Source organism: Leptopilina heterotoma, unplaced genomic scaffold (genome assembly GCF_015476425.1).
Source record: "Leptopilina heterotoma isolate Lh14 unplaced genomic scaffold, ASM1547642v1 Lhet_510, whole genome shotgun sequence".
Lineage (NCBI taxonomy): Eukaryota > Metazoa > Arthropoda > Insecta > Hymenoptera > Figitidae > Leptopilina > Leptopilina heterotoma.
The window spans coordinates 53,392-75,149 of NW_025111111.1; the positions used below are offsets into that span (position 1 = coordinate 53,392).

At 30.0% G+C, this 21,758-nt stretch overlaps 1 protein-coding gene across 1 annotated transcript in view; it reads right to left on the minus strand.

Moving 5' to 3' along the window:
* Positions 1-1,376: 1,376 nt before the first annotated feature.
* LOC122507828 overlaps positions 1,377-21,758 on the minus strand; it is a 243,228-nt gene continuing 222,846 nt past the window's right edge. Inside the window, exons 4-6 of the mRNA XM_043620753.1 lie at positions 14,283-14,390; positions 3,156-3,416; positions 1,377-1,413 (exon numbers count right to left, since the gene is read on the minus strand). Of these exons, the coding sequence (XP_043476688.1) occupies positions 1,377-1,413; positions 3,156-3,416; positions 14,283-14,390 (406 nt within the window). The remainder of the gene's footprint in view (positions 1,414-3,155; positions 3,417-14,282; positions 14,391-21,758) is intronic.

The following is a 21,758-nucleotide window of genomic DNA, read 5'->3' on the forward strand; positions in this document are numbered from 1 at the left end:
CATCGATTGTTTCGATATTAGATACTCTCCATGACTTCATACTTTTTTTAGTTGGATTGGTGCTAGTGGGTTTTTGAGGTCTCTGATTTCGAATTTGATATTATTTTTCAAAAAAATGGCGGATCCAATATGACGGAAATTGTTTTTAAAATTTATTCAATTTGTTTGAAATTGGTTACTTGGGGGTTTCTAGGGTGTCTGATTACGAATCTGACATTAGTATGATAATTTTTGGTAAAGTCAAATTTAGTTAAATATCCTGACATTCGCTGGTAAATTTAATTTTTATAGTTTAACAGTCAACGGGTTAATAAAGAAATTGCTTCTGTTGACAAATGTTTGCTCTTCCTTTTCGCGTTGACATATTGCTGACAGCAGAAATGACGGAATCGGACTTTACGAACTTTTCACTTTTAGGAAATTTTCTTCGTTTTTTGTAATTCGTGTTTGTTCACATTCAAGTGTTTGTCTATCTTATCTTGGCAGGTCTTGGTAACTACTATTTACACACATTTTAAATGAGCGTGTAACGAACATTTTTGTATATCAGACTTGGCAATACTCCGCAAAACTTTAAACTTATAAATCTTTATTGGAAAACTTTGCGTATCTCAATTGATTATTTTATGTAATTTTGATGTTTCCAATTGTCCGAAACTTTTTATCATTAATTATAAACAAATACTTCTCTGAAAATACTTACTTTGTTAAGATGAATTCATTTTAGGGTTTTAAAATCAGTCAATCGGCAATTTGAATACTGTGCACTCACAAAGAAAACTGCTTTTTTCGCAAAAAGTGCAATTATCGTGCGCGATCTAAATGAACGAATCAGGAAGGCATTATGACTATAAAAAGGAAACTCTTACCCTTCTAATGACTTTAAACAACTCTAGGGGTACTACTACAACTATTTAAACAATACAAATTATGAAATTAAATTTTGACTTTTGGCCAACTTTTTAGATTTCTGGACCACTGTGAGGGGGGAAGAAAAATAAAAAAATTATTTTCTATCGGAAAGTACTTAACCGATTTGAATGGAATTTAAATATGTTACAAATATAGATAAAACAATTTAAAAAAAAAGTTTTTTACAAAAAAAAATTTAAAGATAATTTTTTCTCTTTTTAATTTTAAAATTTTCAAAAAAAATTTGGATTTTTTTAATGATACACCTTTAATTTAAAAAAAAATATCTTTAAGTTTCCTTCTTAATATATATTTTTTCCAGATTTTTGACAAATATAGTTTTTTCAAAAAAAACGATTTTTTAAAAAAAAACCCAAAAATTCATTTTTTTCGGAAACTATTTAACCGTTTTAAATTAAATTTATATATGTTGTAAAAATAAATTAGACAATAAATTGTGTAATTTAACTATCACTATGAGTGATAGAATCATCTCTAGTCCTATAAATAAGACAATTTTGAAAAAATATTTCCAAATTATAAAAAGAAATTTCAAAAAAATTAATTTGAAAATTTTCAAAATTTTTTTTTACTTTGTATTAAAGTTACACTTCCAATTTCTGTTCTTAAAAATTTTTTAGAGTTTCCTCTTTAATGTACAGGGGAGGATTGGTCAAGGAAAGTAAGGTAAGATATTTTCGGACCTAGCGGCCAAGCTTGAATATGTATACAGCAAACGAAAAGTATTTTTGGAAAGCCTAGTTATATGGCTATAATTTTGCTATACATTATTTTACTGTAGACTCAAATACCTACGAGAGAGAAATAAAAAAGTAAACAAAAATTTTTAACTATCCTTGGCCTAGCATCGAAGCAAGGATTAAAGTAATGTGCAAATAAAAATTTGAAAATTTAAAAAAAATGATTTTTCAAAATTTTGAAAGTACTGTAGTTTTTGTATTTTTTAACGAAAATGGCTGGTTAACGAACTTGGCCTTCATTTTTGCACCAAATTTAAGTGTGTTAAATTTAAAAACGATCGGATAAGTTTTTCAAGAGTTATCGTGGGAACAAAATTTTTGATCTACAGACAGACAGACAGACAGACAGACAGACAGACAGACAGACGAACAGACAGACACCATCGCCGGACCATGTTTTTTGGGTTCATGGGACCCCAAAACGTCGAGATTTCATGAAATTAGCGAAAGTCAATTTTCGACCAAAACTAATAATTTCTCATATGATAAGAATGTAATAAAAATTACTTTCTTTGAAAATAAATCAAAAAGTATAGGGTTTAGCGAAATTGTGTCTACAGCAAAGTTGTAGCAGAGGATGAGACGAGAAAAAAAGTCTCTATTAACAAGATTCCATATCGAATAGATTCGGAGATAATTGAGTCGGAATATCGATTTTTTGCCAAAAAAAAAAAATATATATATATACAGTGGTTTTTCGAGAAATTAAGAGTTCTATGTCTATAAATATGTTTTTTGGGTGTATTTGGGTGAGATTATGTAAAAATAGTTGAAGTTACTTTTAATTCTTTGAAAATATTTTGATTTTTAGAGTTATTTTGGGATTTTTTAGTTTTTTTGACGATTTAAGATCCTATAACTCCGAAATTTGACTTTTTATGAATAAATGTTGTAGAAAAAAGTTGTTTGTATTTTCCTAAGCTATCGTAATGTGCAAATAAAAATTTAAAAATTAAAAAAAATTGATTTTTCAAAATTTTGAAAGTACTGTAGTTTTTGTATTTTTTAACGAAAATGGCTGGTTAACGAACTTGGCCTTCATTTTTGCACCAACTCTAAGTGTGCTAAATTTAAAAACGATCGGATAAGTTTTTCAAGAGTTATCGTGGGAACAAAATTTTTGATCTCCAGACAGACAGACAGACAGACAGACGAACAGACAGACACCATCGCCGGACCATGTTTTTTGGGTTCATGGGACCCCAAAACGTCGAGATTTCATGAAATTAGCGAAAGTCAATTTTCCACCAAAACTAGTACTTTCTCATATGATGAGAATGTAATAAAAATTATTTTTTTGAAAATAAATCGAAAAGTATAGGGTTTGGCAAAATTGTGTCTACAGCAAAGTTGTAGCAGAGGAAGAGACGAGAAAAAAAGTCTCTAGTAGCACGATTCCATATCGAATAGATTCGGAGATAATTGAGTCGGAATATCGATTTTTTGCCAAAAAAAATAATAAAATATATATATGTTACGTACCAAGCCCGAAATTGTACAAAGCCCGATCTGTACAACGATTTTTGTACTGATCGCGGTTGGTACAAGCTGTTTTGTACAGAGCTGTAATTTCCGGGCTCTGTACAGAGATATGTATACTGAGCAAGTTCGGTACAGAGATGTTTGTACAAAGCCTGCTCAGTTCGATTTCTCATGTACAATGTTGTCCATAGCAGTCGATTAAGGATTGTCACGGCGGTGGTGAGGGCCAAGGGGATTGTTCCCATTGCTCCCATGTAAAATCTTGCATGTTTGCAACCTCAAAAAAAATTTCAGTTTCATAATTTTAATCAAAAAACCTATATATTTATTTTATTGAAAAAAAAAAAAACATTAAAAAAAGATGTAAAAATTAATGATAAAATTTTTTCAAGATTTCAATATTATAAAAAGTATTTAATTAATTTTTTTAAGAAAAAACTACGTGGTAAAAAATTCTGAAAAAATTCATATGTTTCTAAAATAATATACAGAACAAACTGTCAAATTTTTATAAGTTTCTCTCATTTCCTTATATTGCCGGTGACAATCCTTAAAGAAATGAATGTTTTAGTATGAGCAGATTTTAGTATATTAATAATTTTATTATTATGAACGAAATATTTCACACTTTCGCTGGCATTATTATGTAAAGGAACTATCAATTTTTTTTCATCTTCAATTATTAATACGTCATATATTCTCAAACGCCGATAATCACTTGAACTTTTTTAATTTCATTTTTTGAATCTATTACTTTTTGTATTATATCATTATACAATTTATTTTAAAAATAATTTTTCATGTCAAAAGTATTCATGATTATATTTACGTGTACCTTCGAATAAATTTGCTATAATACTGAAATCGTTTCCAATTTATAATTGAAATTATTAATCATTAATCTTTTGATTTGATTGTTGGTAAAGTGTCAACAATAAACAAATCAACTGTTATGGACAACATTGTATAGGAGAAATCGTACTGAGCTAGTTTTGTACAAACATCTCTGTACCGAGCTAGCTCAGTACAAATATCTCTGTACAGAGTCCGGAAATAACAGCTTTGTACAAAACAGCTTGTACCAACCGCGCTCAGTACAAAAATCGTTGTACAGATCGGGCTTTGTACAATTTCGGGCTTGGTACGTAACATATATATATATATATACAGTGGTTTTTTTGAGAAATTAAGAGTTCTATGCCTATAAATATGTTTTTTGGGTGTATTTGGGTGAGATTATGTTAAAATAGTTGAAGTTACTTTTAATTCTTTGAAAATATTTTGATTTTTAGAGTTATTTTGGGATTTTTTAGTTTTTTTGACCATTTATGATCCTATAACTCCGAAATTTGACTTTTTATGAAAAAATGTTGTGGAGAAAAGTTGTTTGTATTTTCCTAAGCTATCGTAATATGTAAATAAAAATTTAAAAATTTAAAAAAAATGATTTTTTAAAATTTTGAAATTACTGTAGTTTTTGTATTTTTTAACGAAAATGGCTGGTTAACAAACTTGGCCTTCATTTTTGCACCAACTTTAAGTGTGTTAAATTTAAAAACGATCGGATAAGTTTTTCAAGAGTTATCGTGGGAACAAAATTTTTGATCTACAGACTGACAGACAGACAGACAGACAGACAGACGAACAGACAGACAGACAGACGAACAGACAAACACTATCGCCGGACCATGTTTTTTGGGTTCATTGGACCCCAAAACGCCGAGATTTCATAAAATTAGCGAAAGTCAATTTTCGACCAAAACTAATACTTTCTCATATGATGAGAATGTAATAAAAATTACTTTTTTTGAAAATAAATCGAAAAGTATAGGGTTTGGCGAAATGGTGTCTACAGCAAAGTTGTAGCAGAGGATGAGACGAGAAAAAAAGTCTGCAGTAGCAAGATTCCATATCGAATAGGTTCAGAGATAATTGAGTCGGAATATCGATTTTTTGCCAAAAAAAATTTTAAAATATATATATATATATACAGTGGTTTTTCGAGAAATTAAGAGTTCTATGTCTATAAAAATGTTTTTTGGGTGTATTTGGGTAAGATTATGTAAAAATAGTTGAAGTTACTTTTAATTCATAGAAAATATTTTGATTTTTAGAGTTACTTTGGGACTTTTTAGTTTTTTTGACCATTTAAGATCCTATAACTCTGAAATTTGACTTTTTATGAAAAAATGTTGTAGAGAAAAGTTGTTTGTATTTTCCTATGCTATCGTAATATGTAAATAAAAATTTGAAAATTTAAAAAAAATGATTTTTTAAAATTTTGAAATTACTGTAGTTTTTGTATTTTTTAACGAAAATGGCTGGTTAACGAATTTGGCCTTCATTTTTGCACCAACTTTAAGTGTGTTAAATTTAAAAACGATCGGATAAGTTTTTCAAGAGTTATCGTGGGAACAAAATTTTTGATCTACAGACTGACAGACAGACAGACAGACAGACAGACAGACAGACAGACAGACAGACAGACAGACAGACAGACAGACAGACAGACAGACAGACAGACAGACAGACAGACAGACAGACAGACAGACAGACAGACAGACGAACATACAGACAGACAGACAGACGAACAGACGAACATACAGACAGACAGACAGACGAACAGACAGACAGACAGACAGACGAACAGACAAACACCATCGCCGGACCATGTTTTTTGGGTTCATGGGACCCCAAAACGTCGAGATTTCATAAAATTAGCGAAAGTCAATTTTTGACCAAATCTAATACTTTCTCATATGATGAGAATGTAATAAAAATTACTTTTTTTGAAAATAAATCGAAAAGTATACGGTTTAGCGAAATTGTGTCTACAGCAAAGTTGTAGCAGAGGAAGAGAAGAGAAAAAAAGTCTCTAGTAGCACGATTCCATATCGAATAGATTCGGAGATAATTGAGTCGGAATATCGATTTTTTGCCAAAAAAATAATAAAATATATATATATATATATATACAGTGGTTTTTCGAGAAATTAAGAGTTCTATGTCTATAAATATGTTTTTTGGGTGTATTTGGGTGAGATTATGTTAAAATAGTTGAAGTTACTTTTAATTCTTTGAAAATATTTTGATTTTTAGAGTTATTTTGGGATTTTTTAGTTTTTTTGGCCATTTAAGATCCTATAACTACGAAATTTGACTTTTTATGAAAAGATGTTATAAAAAAAAGTTGTTCGTATTTTCCTAAGCTATCGTAATGTGCAAATAAAAATTTGAAAATATAAAAAAAATGATTGTTCAAAATCTTGAAAGTATTGTAGTTTTTGTATTTTTTAACGAAAATGGCTGGTTAACGAAATTGGCCTTCATTTTTGCACCAAATTTAAGTGTGTTAAATTTAAAAACGATCAGATAAGTTTTTCAAGAGTTATCGTGGGAACAAAATTTTTGATCTACAGACAGGCAGACAGACACCATCGCCGGACCATGTTTTTTGGGTTCATGGGACCCCAAAACGTCGAGATTTAATGAAATTAGCGAAAGTCAATTTTCGACCAAAACTAATACTTTCTCATATGATGAAAATGTAATAAAAATTACTTTTTTTAAAAATAAATCGAAAAGTATAGGGTTTAGCGAAATGGTGTCTACAGCAAAGTTGTAGCAGAGGAAGAGACGAGAAAAAAAGTCTCTTGTAGCACGATTCCATATGGAATAGATTCGGCGATAATTGAGTCGGAATATCGATTTTTTGCCAAAAAGAATAATAACATATATATATATATATATACAGTGGTTTTTCGAGAAATTAAGAGTTCTTTGTCTATAAATGTGACGCTATCTGAAGAAAGGGACCTTAGAAGCAAATCATTTTAAGGTTGGGTTAGAGTTACTTTTTTCTTGTTTGAAAGTTTCTTTTTACTTATTTCGAATTAAAATCAGTTTTTATTAAATATTTTAGTTTTAATGAAGACTTAAACATCAATGATTGATATTGACAGTTGATCCTTTTTTGTATTTTCATTTAAAAAATTGCACACATAACCTATAATTTTTTGCTTCTAAGGTCCCTTTCTTCAGATCGCGTCACAAATATGTTTTTTTCGGGGGAAATTGGGTGAGATTATGTTAAAATAGTTGAAGTTACTTTTAATTCATAGAAAATATTTTGATTTTTAGAGTTACTTTGGGACTTGTTAGTTTTTTTGACCATTTAAGATCCTATAACTCCGAAATTTGACTTTTTATGAAAAAATGTTGTAAAGAAAAGTTGTTTGTATTTTCCTAAGCTATCGTAATATGCAAATAAAAATTTAAAAATTTAAAAAAATTGATTTTTCAAAATTTTGAAAGTACTGTAGTTTTTGTATTTTTTAACGAAAATGGCTGGTTAACGAAATTGGCCTTCATTTTTGCACCAAATTTAAGTGTGTTAAATTTAAAAACGATTGGATAAGTTTTTCAAGAGTTATCGTGGGAACAAAATTTTTGATCTACAGACAGGCAGACAGACACCATCGCCGGACCATGTTTTTTGGGTTCATGGGACCCCAAAACGTCGAGATTTCATGAAATTAGCGAAAGTCAATTTTCGACCAAAACTAATACTTTCTCATATGATGAGAATGTAATAAAAATTACTTTTTTTGAAAATAAATCGAAAAGTATAGGGTTTGGCGAAATGGTGTCTACAGCAAAGTTGTAGCAGAGGATGAGACGAGAAAAAAAGTCTCCAGTAGCAAGATTCCATATCGAATAGATTCGGAGATAATTAAGTCGGAATATCGATTTTTTGCCAAAAAAAATAATAAAATATATATATATACAGTGGTTTTTCGAAAAATTAAGAGTTCTATGTCTATAAATATGTTTTTTGGGTGTATTTGAGTGAGATTATGTAAAAATAGTTGAAGTTACTTTTAATTCTTTGAAAATATTTTGATTTTTAGAATTATTTTGGGATTTTTTAGTTTTTTTGACCATTTATGATCCTATAACTCCGAAATTTGACTTTTTATAAAAAAATGTTGTAGAGAAAAGTTGTTTGTATTTTCCTAAGCTATCGTAATATGCAAATATAAATTTAAAAAATAAAAAAAATTGATTTTTTAAAATTTTGAAAGTACTGTAGTTTTTGTATTTTTTAACGAAAATGGCTGGTTAACGAACTTGGCCTTCATTTTTGCACCAACTTAAAGTGTGTTAAATTTAAAAACGATCGGATAAGTTTTTCAAGAGTTATCGTGGGAACAAAATTTTTGATCTACAGACAGACAGACAGACAGACAGACAGACAGACAGACAGACAGACAGACAGACAGACAGACAGACAGACAGACAGACAGACAGACAGACAGACAGACAGACAGACAGACAGACAGACAGACAGACAGACAGACAGACAGACAGACAGACAGACGGACGGACGGACGGACGGACAGACAGACAGACAGACAGACGGACGGACAGACAGACAGACGAACAGACAGACACCATCGCCGGACCATTTTTTTTGGGTTCATGGGACCCCAAAACTTCGAGATTTCATGAAATTAGCGAAAGTCATTTTTCGACCAAAACTAATACTTTCTCATATGATGAGAATGTAATAAAAATTACTTTTTTTGAAAATAAATCGAAAAGTATAGGGTTTGGCGAAATGGTGTCTACAGCAAAGTTGTAGCAGAGGAAGAGACGAGAAAAAAAGTCTCTAGTAGCACGATTCCATATCGAATAGATTCGGAGATAATTGAGTCGGAATATCGATTTTTTGCCAAAAAAAATAATAAAATATATATATATATACAGTGGTTTTTCGAGAAATTAGGAGTTCTATGTCTATAAATATGTTTTTTGGGTGTATTTGGGTAAGATTATGTTAAAATAGTTGAAGTTACTTTTAATTCTTTAAAAATATTTTGATTTTTAGAGTTATTTTGGGATTTTTTAGTTTTTTTGACCATTTAAGATCCTATAACTCCGAAATTTGACTTTTTATGAAAAAATGTTGTAAAAAAAAGTTGTTTGTATTTTCCTAAGCTATCGTAATGTGCAAATAAAAATTTGAAAATATAAAAAAAATGATTTTATAAATTTTGAAAGCACTGTAGTTTTTGTATTTTTTAAAGAAAATGACTGGTTAACGAACTTGGCCCTCATTTTTGCACCAACTTTAAGTGTTGTAAATTTAAAAACGATCGGATAAGTTTTTCAAGAGTTATCGTGAGAACAAAATTTTTGATCTACAGACAGACAGACAGACACCATCGCCGGACCATGTTTTTTGGGTTCATGGGACCCCAAAACGTCGAGATTTCATGAAATTAGCGAAAGTCAATTTTCGACCAAAACTAATACTTTCTCATATGATGAGAATGTAATAAAAATTACTTTTTTTGAAAATAAATCGAAAAGTATAGGGTTTATCAAAATGGTGTCTACAGCAAAGTTGTAGCAGAGGAAGAGACGAGAAAAAAAGTCTCTAGTAGCACGATTCCATATGGAATAGATTCGGAGATAATTGAGTCGGAATATCGATTTTTTGCCAAAAAGAATAATAAAATATATATATATATATATACAGTGGTTTTTCGAGAAATTAAGAGTTCTTTGTCTATAAATATGTTTTTTGGGTGTATTTGGGTGAGATTATGTTAAAATAGTTGAAGTTACTTTTAATTCATAGAAAATATTTTGATTTTTAGAGTTACTTTGGGACTTTTTAGTTATCGATTTTTTGCAAAAAAAAAATAATAAAATATATATATATATATACAGTGGTTTTTTGAGAAATTAAGAGTTCTATGTCTATAAATATGTTTTTTAGGTGTATTTGGGTGAGATTATGTAAAAATAGTTAAAATTACTTTTAATTCATAGAAAATATTTTGATTTTTAGAGTTACTTTGGGACTTTTTAGTATTTTTGACCATTTAAGATCCTATAACTCCGAAATTTGACTTTTTATGAAAAAATGTTGTAGAAAAAATTGTTTGTATTTTCCTAAGCTATCGTAATATGTAAATAAAAATTTGAAAATTTAAAAAAAATGATTTTTTAAAATTTTGAAAGTACTGTAGTTTTTGTATTTTTTAACGAAAATGGCTGGTTAACGAACTTGGCCTTCATTTTTGCACCAACTTTAAGTGTGTTAAATTTAAAAACTATCGGATAAGTTTTTTAAGAGTTATCGTAAGAACAAAATTTTTGATCTACAGACAGGCAGACAGACAGACAGACAGACACCGTCGCCGGACCATGTTTTTTGGGTTCATGGGACCCCAAAACGTCAAGATTTCATGAAATTAGCAAAAGTCAATTTTCGACCAAAACTAATACTTTCTCATATGATGAGAATGTAATAAAAATTGCTTTTTTTGAAAATTAATCAAAAAATTATAGGATTTAGCGAAATTGTGTCTACAGCAAAGTTGTAGCAGAGGATGAGACGAGAAAAAAAGTCTTTAGTAGCAAGATTCCATATTGAATAGATTCGGAGATAATTGAGTCGGAATATCGATTTTTTGCCAAAAAAAATAATAAAATATATATATATATATATATACACAGTATTTTTCGAGAAATTAAGAGTTCTATGTCTATAAATATGTTTTTTAGGTGTATTTGGGTGAGATTATGTAAAAATAGTTGAAGTTACTTTTAATTCATAGAAAATATTTTGATTTTTAGAGTTACTTTGGGACTTTTTAGTTTTTTTGACCATTTAAGATCCTATAACTCCGAAATTTGACTTTTTATGAAAAAATGTTGTAGAGAAAAGTTGTTTGTATTTTCCTAAGCTATCGTAATATGTAAATAAAAATTTGAAAATTTAAAAAAAATGATTTTTTAAAATTTTGAAAGTACTGTAGTTTTTGCATTTTTTTACGAAAATGGCTGGTTAACGAACTTGGCCTTCATTTTTGCACCAACTTTAAGTGTGTTAAATTTAAAAACTATCGGATAAGTTTGTTAAGAGTTATCGTGGGAACAAAATTTTTAATCTACAGACAGACAGACAGACAGACAGACAGACAGACAGACAGACAGACAGACAGACAGACAGACAGACAGACAGACGAACAGACAGACACCATCGCCGGACCATGTTTTTTGGGTTCATGGGACCCCAAAACTTCAAGATTTCATGAAATTAGCGAAAGGCATTTTTCGACCAAAACTAATACTTTCTCATATGATGAGAATGTAATAAAAATTACTTTTTTTGAAAATAAATCGAAAAGTATAGGGTTTATCAAAATGGTGTCTACAGCAAACTTGTAGCAGAAGATGAGGCGAGAAAAAAAGTCTCTAGTAGCAAGATTCCATATCGAATAGATTCGGAGATAATTGAGTCAGAATATCGATTTTTTGCAAAAAAAAATAATAAAATATATATATATACAGTGGTTTTTCGAGAAATTAAGAGTTCTATGTCTATAAGTATGTTTTTTGGGTGTATTTGGTGAGATTATGTAAAAATAGTTGAAGTTACTTTTAATTCTTTGAAAATATTTTGATTTTTAGAGTTATTTTGGGATTTTTTAGTTTTTTTGACCATTTAAGATCCTATAACTCCGAAATTTGACTTTTTATGAAAAAATGTTGTAGAGAAAAGTTGTTTGTATTTTCCTAAGCTATCGTAATATGCAAATAAAAATTTGAAAATTTAAAAAATTGATTTTTTAAAATTTTGAAAGTACTGTAGTTTTTGTATTTTTTAACGAAAATGGCTGGTTAACGAACTTGGCCTTCATTTTTGCACCAACTTTAAGTGTGTTAAATTTAAAAACGATCGGATAAGTTTTTCAAGAGTTATCGTGGGAACAAAATTTTTGATCTACAGACAGACAGACAGACAGACAGACAGACGAACAGACAGACACCATCGCCGGACCATGTTTTTTGGGTTCATGGGACCCCAAAACGTCGAGATTTTATGAAATTAGCGAAAGTCAATTTTCGACCAAAACTAATACTTTCTCATATGATGAGAATGTAAAAATAAAAAATTCATTTGAACTAGAATCAGAGGTTTAACCAATTTTCTTCAGACGACCACAAATTTCTTGGTCAATATGCTTCGTTTTCCGTATTCGCACCATTTTGTATATCAACCTAAAAAGAACAATTAAACACTTCTTTAAAATTTTCAATGTTATTAACAGGATTTTACTGTGCCGTATTATCTCTAACTATCCTTGCCCCGTGAGTCCATATTTCAGTTTCTTCTAAATTTTATGGAATAATGTGAATTAATTTGAAAAGAAATACTATATTCGTGTTTAGCAGGAAATTCCACTCCGGAAAACACTTACGTAAATAAATATTCTGAAACTTTTTTTAAAAATAAATTCCTAACTTCGCAAATAATGAGTTTGTCTTCCAATTTTTAATATCATCTTTTGGTGTTAAGACGGGAATATAGTATGAATTACGCGATTTTTGAGCAAGCCGTCTAAGCATAACGGCAACTAACTATCCTTGCCCCATCCTCCCCTACTTTTTGCAGATTTTTGAAAAATGGAGTTTTTCCAAAAAACTCAATCCCGCGGGACTAGAATGCGGGATAACTCTGAATCCTGCGGGATCCCGCAAAATCCCCCATAATATTATGTTATTAGCTATATTCTAATTTTTTAATAATTATTAGATAAAATTTTATTAAAACGTTTTATTTATTCAGTTAAATACATTGTTACAATGACTTAGATCCAATTTGAAATCTAAATTTTTATTTAAAAATTTTTTTAAACTATTAAAATCCTATTTTCGAAGAAATTCTTATATAAGTTTGGCTATGTCTATAAATAATTTTTTTATTATTGCACAACCTCACTTGTTAAACTAAGTTTGAATGTAAATTAAGTATTTTTAAATTAACGTAAATTTTTCCATTAAATGGAAGTTTCTAATTTTCATTTTGAAAATAAGATCTTAAGAAACAAAGAGTATCGATGGTATTATCTGCTAAACTACTTCTAAGTTTATTACAGAGATATTCTGCGGCAGAAAGTGCTCGTTCAGATTCCACACTAGTTGGTGTAATAGTCATTAACCCTTTGAAGCATACATTTTTCTAGTCAAGGAATTTAAAAATCAAGTACACTTTAGGGGGTTTTCAGGTACACAAATTAAAAATCTGAAGTCGGATTTTTCATATTTTCAAAATTCAAAATGGCGAATCCAATATGGCGGACGACTTTTTCGAAAATTGATCAAATTCACTTGATAATTGTTACTCGGGGGTTTTTGGGGTCGCTGATTACCAATATGAAGTCAGATTTTCAAAATTCAAAATGGCGGATCCAGTATGGCGGACTTATTTTTTAAAATTAATCAAATTCACTTGAAAGTTCTTAGTCTCCTGACGCCTGACCCATTTTGGGGTCGCTAATTACAAATCTAAAGTCAGATATTTAAAATTAACAATAGCGGATCCAATATATGGCGTAAATTTGTTTACATTGATCAAATTCACTTAAAACTTTTTACTCGGGAGTTTTTGGGGTCGCTGATTACAAATCTAAAGTCAGATTTTTAAAATTCACAAAGGCGGATCCAACATGGCGTAAATTTTTTGAAATAATGATGGACAAATATGAAGTCAGACTTTCGAAATCCGAAATTTATTAATATATAAATACATATAATATAAAATACATATTGGGAATTTCTCTGTAAAACGGACATTCCCTGACTTTTCCCTGACCGTTAGAAATCCCGCGGGATTCCTCTCCTTTTTTATAAGTATGTTGGATTCAATAAATAGTGTGGGATCACGCGGGATTGCCGGATCCCGCTATTAGGGATTGCGAGCTCTAACTACGGTAACTCGTAGCGCGCTCCGTTCATCACTAGCACAGCGAGGACGTCGAACTTTGCTCTAAAAACTTTTTCAGCTTATTTTTGAATATTTTAACTAACGATTTATGCAGAAAAATAAATTTTTTCAGCCGTCTAATGTGGTGCCCCCTTTAAGTCAGCTTTGATGTTATTATGGCAGATATACCACTTTTTTCTGGTTGTGTAATTAAAGCTATTGAATAATAATCCATAGGAATAAAAAAGGGTTTTCAAAATGCAGTATTATATGATCTCTTTTTAAATTCATTTTAATTCAGATGAAATTTTCAGATTAAAAATTATAAAAGCTTTTTTACTTACGTGAAAAGAATGTGTAAAATATCTCCAATTAATCCATTCTCATGTATTGGCTTTTCCGCAAATTCACAAATTAAACGTAATAGACATGCTTTTCCAGGAAATCCAACACTAAAAAATATATGTATTATTAAAATATATTAATACTAGATATAAAACTTTCTCTATAACAACTATAACAACTTTCTCAGGTATATTATAAAACAACACTCTATAACAACTATAACAACTTTCTCAGGTATATTATAAAACAACACTTTTCAGCTATAATGTAAAAAACATTTCCAATATCTTTTTAATTTTTTATAAATGTAGGAAATATGCTATAAATAATTATATTTTGTGTTTTGGGGTTTAGGCCAGAAAATCCAAATTTTCCATTAAAATATTTTTAAGACAATTTTTAGTTAGTAAACATATTTATTATTAATATAATTGTCTCGACGTTTCGATGGTAGCCACCATCCTTTTCAAGAGAAAACATTCTAAAAAATTACATTTAATTATAAAAATTATAAGTTATTAATTACAAAAATTATAAATTACAATAATTGAAAGAAATTTTCTTTCTATAACAGAAACGTGAGAATTCATACGTGGTAAAGCATGTTTAATTTGTTTTAGGAGTTGAGAACAGTGTTGCCAATGCTCCCGATTTATCGGGAGATTGTCCGATTTTTAGCTCTATCTCCTGATATCCTGATTTAACTACAAAAACTTTCGATTATTCTTAAAAGTACTCCGATTTATCCGATTTTTATAACTTTCTCCATTCCAAGTATATTCAGAAACGTCCATAGTTTTGATTGGTTATGCTCATGGAGAATTTCCAAAAAGCTAATGTTTTGGAAATTCTCCATGAGCATATAGCCAATCAAAACTCAGCATGCACATACGCATGAGTGTGACTAACCTTTACTCTAGCCCCTTTAAATTTTCTTAGAATGAAGTAAAAATATGGCAAATACGCGACATGTCAAAAAAATTCAAAAGAAAAATTATACTATCATGATTGTGAGCAAATTAAATATCATTCTTTGATAACGTTCGGTAAGTACATGACTATTTTTTTGAAGAATATTAATTTCTTATTAGGTTTATTGAATTTCTCTACAAAGTTTAAATTTAGAGGTTAGGTTATGTAGTTTCACAATACAGTATTTATTAATTTATTATAAATTATTAAAAAAATAAACACAAATTTTCTAAAAAAACCTACAAAATAAAAATAGTGTTTCTATAATTTATTTAATATTCTTAAAATTAATAGAATGGAGCCTGTAAATAAAATGGACTGTTGTAAACCAAAAATTTCACTGAAATTAATTAATTTAACTGAAAATTTCACTAAACATAGTGTACTGTGATATTTGTAAATTGTAAGCATCAATATTTTTTTTATAATTTATACACATAACATATGTTTTAAATTTATATTTTCTAATACTAAATTATATTATATATTTTCAGATAGTGACTGTTTAGAAGTTCAGTGTGACTGTTTAGAAAGGATATATATTTAATGTATGTATAATTATGACATCAAAAAAAATTCCATCCAACTTCAAACAATAAATACTGACTTCCAATCTTCATTATAAAGAACCTATTTAAAGTTTCGGCTATTGGCATCAAAATAAAAGCACAAAAATAGTTTGATATAATAAAAAAAATTTCTTCAGGCAACGATCACTCATTACAAAACGTGTAAAATGGGGAGTAAACGACCTCATTCTTCAACTTTTCAAAATATTGAAAAAACAGAAGGTGAATTAGATTCTGATTTAGAAATAGACGACAGTATAATTAATCATAAAGAAAGTAACGGGAAAAACAACGAAGAAAAACCAATCAAGAAAAAGAGAAAATATTCTCAAAAATTAAAGCCAATAATTTTAACTGAATATACGTGGGCAACGGAAAGTAAAAAAGGCGTTTCTTTCGCTTATTGCAAAGCATGTAAAATTGATTTCAGCATACCTAGTGGTAAAGTTGAACTTAATAAGCATTTATCTACTAAAAGACACGTATCTTCTGCTGCTTCTATTTCTCAAAATCAGTCAACATTATTTAATTTTCCTTTATTAAAGAAAGAAACAGCCTTAATGGACTCAGTTGCTTCAGCCGAAATTCGTCAAGCTTTATTTATTGCTGAACACAATATATCAATTAAATTAGCCGATCATTTACCTGAATTTATTTTTCAATGTTTCCCGACTCAGAAATAGCATATAGAAAAGCGTATAGCATGTGCTAGAACAAAGACTACTGCTATAATTCAAGCAGTCACTGGTAGATTTCAAGAAGAAAATATTTCTAAAGTACTGAAGAATCAAAAATTTTCATTAATGGTAGATGAAGTGACAGATGACACCGTGAAGAAACACTTAGCAATGATTATTCGTGTTCGCATTGACAATAAAATTAATGATATATTCTATGATATGATTAAAGTCAAAAAAGGCAATGCTGTGAATCTTCATAAAATTATTATTGAAGCTTTTCAAAAAATAAATGTACCTTATATTCAAAACATGATTGGTTTTGCAGCTGACTCAGCCAGCGTCATGATGGGCCAGCACAACTCAATTGCAGCATTATTCAAAAAAGAAATTGAAAATTTATTTGTCATGAAATGTATTTGTCACTCATTTAATAGTTGCGCCAATTCAGCGTGTAAAAAATTACCTGACACAGTAGAAAATCTTGCCCGAGATGTTTATAATCATTTTAAGATGAGTCCTAATAGAAAAGCAAATTTAAAAGAATTTCAATCGTTCGTTGAAATTGATCATCTTAAAATTTTGGCTTTGTATAGTATAAGTTGATTGTCGCTGGAAAATGTAGTTTCACGTTTAATTGAACAATTACCAGCATTGCAATTATATTTTACAGAAGCAGCATTTGCAGTTAAAAACGTTTCGAGAGAAAAGTGTGCCCGAATTTTAGAAATTATTTGCGACGAGTCTACGTCATTGTATTTATATTTTTTGCAATGGGTTTTACCATATTTTAATACGCTTAATAAACTTATGCAATCAGAAAGGCCACAAATTCACGTAATTAGCGATAAAGTCAAATCTACTTGTTTGTAACGAAAGAGTCTTTAATTTCTATCGCAAAGTAAAATCATTTCGTGTAAGCATGTATTTGGTATATCTATATATGTCGTAGGCAAATAGAAAAATCCGGCATTTAGCTTAATGCCGGCAACTACATTAATGAATCGTGAAAAATAGTTATTTTTCTATTTGCCTGAAATCAATTAGTCATTTAGCTTATTAACTAGGCGTTAAGGAAATTGCCTAAGTAGCACCCGGCAAATAGAAAAATTAGAATATATGTGCATGTGTCACTCAACAGAAATATTTAAAAAAAAATATGTCAAAAGTAATTAACACAAATATTTTATTATCAATAATAATTATATTTTTTATTTATTTATTGCGGCAAACCGCACTTAGAATTTTTTAAAATTGACTTTACATTTTCTAATTAATTTTCACTCCACATATATACTTACTTCGATTACTACAACTTTTAATAACTTCTTTACATTTTTTTTCGAATATAACTCTATCAACACAGGACATTTTGATAAAATACAACTGTTAGTTGACAAAATCGAAGAGAGATTAACTACGATTTCCAATATTATAATATTGAAAATCGTAGTTAGTCTCTCTTCGATTTTGTACAATATAAATACAATATAAATTACAATATAAATTTAATCATCAGTTTTCGAAAGTATATATTTCAAATTTTCAATTAAAAACAATAATACTGATTTTCAAACAAACACTCGAATCTATCCCACAATTAATATTGCATTATATTGGAAATCAAAACGTCTAAGTAATTTTATTTTGTGAATTATATTTTTCATTTCATTTTAATCATTTTACTAAATATTTCATTATTATTATTATTATTATTATTATTATTATTATTGATGATAAAATATTTGTGTTAATTGATTTAGACATATTCTTTTTTTAATATTTCTTTTGAGTGACACATGCACATATTCTCATTTTTCTATTTGCCGGGTGCTACTTAGGCAATTTCCTTAAGGGGTTACATGGGTCAAAACGACCTGAAAACGTGTTTTTTTAATAATTTTTTTTTCATAAAATAAATAAATTTTTTTATTTGAACACTTTGGTATCTGAAAGTACACTATTAAATGAGAAAGATATTAAATTTTTGATAAAAAATATTAAAAATCATGGAAGGGTTCTCAAAGATCCTGTAGGTACGGCCCTGATTTTAAATATTTTTTAACGAAATTTTTACAAGTTACTCTTTTAATAGTGTAGGGGAATGTAGTCAAGGTTGGTCTACTGTCTAGGTAGGCCATCGCGATTTTTTGGACAAGTTCACTAGCGCCACCTTCGCGCAGGCTTGTCGAAGCTTGTTTTAGTGTAACCTAACTTTTTGTTCCATTACATTTTCGGAGAATCGAAAGTAGTGTTTTCTGTGACGTCGGTACAAAAAAAGCTGAAAAAAAGTTTTGTGCATCATGTGAAAAACCATTAATAAAAGATAAAAAACAAATTGAATCGTCAAGGCAAGTATGCAGAAAATTTGTGGGACTCATGGTTGAAAGAAAAACAAAGTAAAAAATCGAATCCCGAAACGTATTTCTTTATGGTTACAACAATTCGGTAATGTTACTTACTGTCAAGGTCGGCCACTATGTGTTTAAAATGCGCAAAGATGAGGACGAGCTACTTCATTTGCAAAAACTGCAATTCTGTATAACTCATAATATAATTGATCATCTTATTAATATTTTTATTTAATTTTATTAATATTTCAGTGCAAAATTTTTTTTTATTTATTTTTATTTTTTTATATTGTTTATTGTTATTATTTTGTTATTTCATTAAGTTACAAGCTGTAAACAATAAAGAATCAATTTTCCGTAACTCTAAACATGTTATTTTATTTTTTAACGATTAATGCCCTTTGAATTTTAAACATGGCCGACCTTGACTGTAATGGCCAACCTGGACTACAAATTTTTTTTTTAAATCTTTATAACTTTTTCATTTTTAAATCTGTCAATTTACTTTGTACAGAAAAAATGTTCCTATTAAACAGGACTTTCCAACCATATACTTCAATTGTCCAAATTCATTTTTTAAAAAAAGTTATAAACAAAAGTCAAAAAGGTGGCCGACCTAGACTATGTTCCCCTACTTTAAGATATAAAAACACTCAAATAAAAAATTTATTTATTTTATGAAAAAAAAATTAAACAATTATACATTGTCTGGACGTTTTGACCCATGTAACCCCTTAACGCCTAGTCAATAAGCCAAATGACTAATTGATTTCAGGCAAATAGAAAAATAACCATTTTTCACGATTCATTTATGTACTTGCCGGCATTTAGCCCAATGCCTAGGTATTAAGCTAAATGTCGGATTTTTCTATTTGCCTACGACATATATGTATACTACAGAGCTCTCAGCCGAACGCGCATACTTTGCCGCGCAAGCACGTGGGTCGCTCTCTCTCCTTACGTAATACCTGTTAAAGCCGGCGATCTATAATACTGGGTTGCAGTGAGAATTTCATCAGTTCGCCGCCGGCTGGGCTCGGGGCTTGCTCCGAGGTAGACCGACGGCAGCTCACTTTTACACTCTCTTTCCTTTAACCCTTTTACCTTTTGCAAAGGGCAGGTGAAATTTGGGGGCTACCGCTACCACTAGCTCTGATTAAGAATCCCAGAAGGAGATGTACACTGGGGCTCGGGGGCAACCGTTGACCAGGGTAACACCTTTCGCCACGCTTCCTTTCTCTCTCACCGTGAGTGCAGTGGTTGCTCTATGGGGGCTACCGTGTGGAACCAATGCACTCACTACATTCTCTACACTACTACACTCTCGACTCACAATACTCTCACTACTCTCTAGTGCAGTGGACCTTCTATGGGGGCAACCGTGTTGGTCCTAGCACTAGAATTCACATACACTAGCACTCATACAATTACACATTTACAACACAAAACTATAGTTGATCCATCCCCGCCGAGTTGAGGGGCTACTCTCTCGACGGAGATGACGCACCAGGAGAATTCTCCACACCAAGGAGCTACTTGGTGGAGATGCATCCTGAGCCATCACATTACTCGCACTAGCTTCGGGCAGAACATGAATATCGAACGCATTTCGATATCTAGTTTCCGGTTACAAGCATTTAACCGTCTAGCGTGCACGACCCTAGTTTTCGTTCCTAACGTTGTCTAGGGGGTTAATTCTAGAAACCACCCCTCGCGAGTATTAAGCGTCTTAAAGCATCCATACTCACTAAATTATGTATTTATTTATTTTGAACACTTACACGTATTATTACAGAGCGAACGGAGATTAAAATCAGCGTTGGCGCAGCCCTGGCGTAGTCACGGCGGACCATTTTACTTTTGTTATTTTGTTCTTAGGCTAGTAATTAAATTTGGCGCAGCCCTGGCGTAGTCACGGCGGACCATTTTACTTTTGTTATTTTGTTCTTAGGCTAGTAATTAATTTTCTTTAGTTTAATTTTTATTCATTCGTTATTAATTTTGTTACGCGGATATCTTTTATTATTTCTTTGCATTGTATTCTTTATTAATTTTTATTATCTTATTTTGTTATTCATTTTATTCATTTTTATTATTTGTAGGTTTTATATTTTATTTGTAATTTTATTACTATTCTTTGTTTAAAATATACTTCCTTTCGAAGGTTTAAATTAATGTTTTATTACTGACTTTACTTAACCTCATTGACGTCACTCAAATTAATACTTGAAAATGGTAAAAATCTAAAGCGATAGCGTAAAGCTAACTAGAATTAAATTGACAGAATTTAATAAAACTAAGTACCCGGACTCCATCCGGCGAGCAAATTCTTTGGCAAAATTCAGATCATTACATGTTTAACAATGATAGAATGCTACATGCAAGATTGTTATATACGATGTGATTTTAGTACTATTGAATTTACAAATCCTCGCAAAATTTAAACCTATTGAGCAAATATATCTTGGTGCTAATGTAGCTGCCACAATTTTATCACATAACATTGACAGTAACATTCTTAAAGAGTTTCGACTACGATGTCTAGATTTTTTAATAGAAGCTATAAAGCAAATTTTACAAAGCATCAATCCTGTAAATCCAGTTTTTGAGAATCTAAAATATCTTAATCCCGAAATTGAAATTGGTCGAAAAAAAGATAGCATCGTTCCTTTAGCTTCATTTTTTCCAAATCTTGTGCCAACAACTGATCTCCAAGCATAAGACAATGAGTGGCGATTTTTACGTAATACTGAAATTACTGTAAGTGAAGAAGAGAAATGTAATGCAGAATTATTCTGGAAAAATGTAGAAAGCTTAAGAAATAGAGATAATACTCCAGCTTTTCCTATTCTTTGTAATTTCATGTTCAACCTATTATCACTGCCCCATTCTAGTGCTTCATGTGA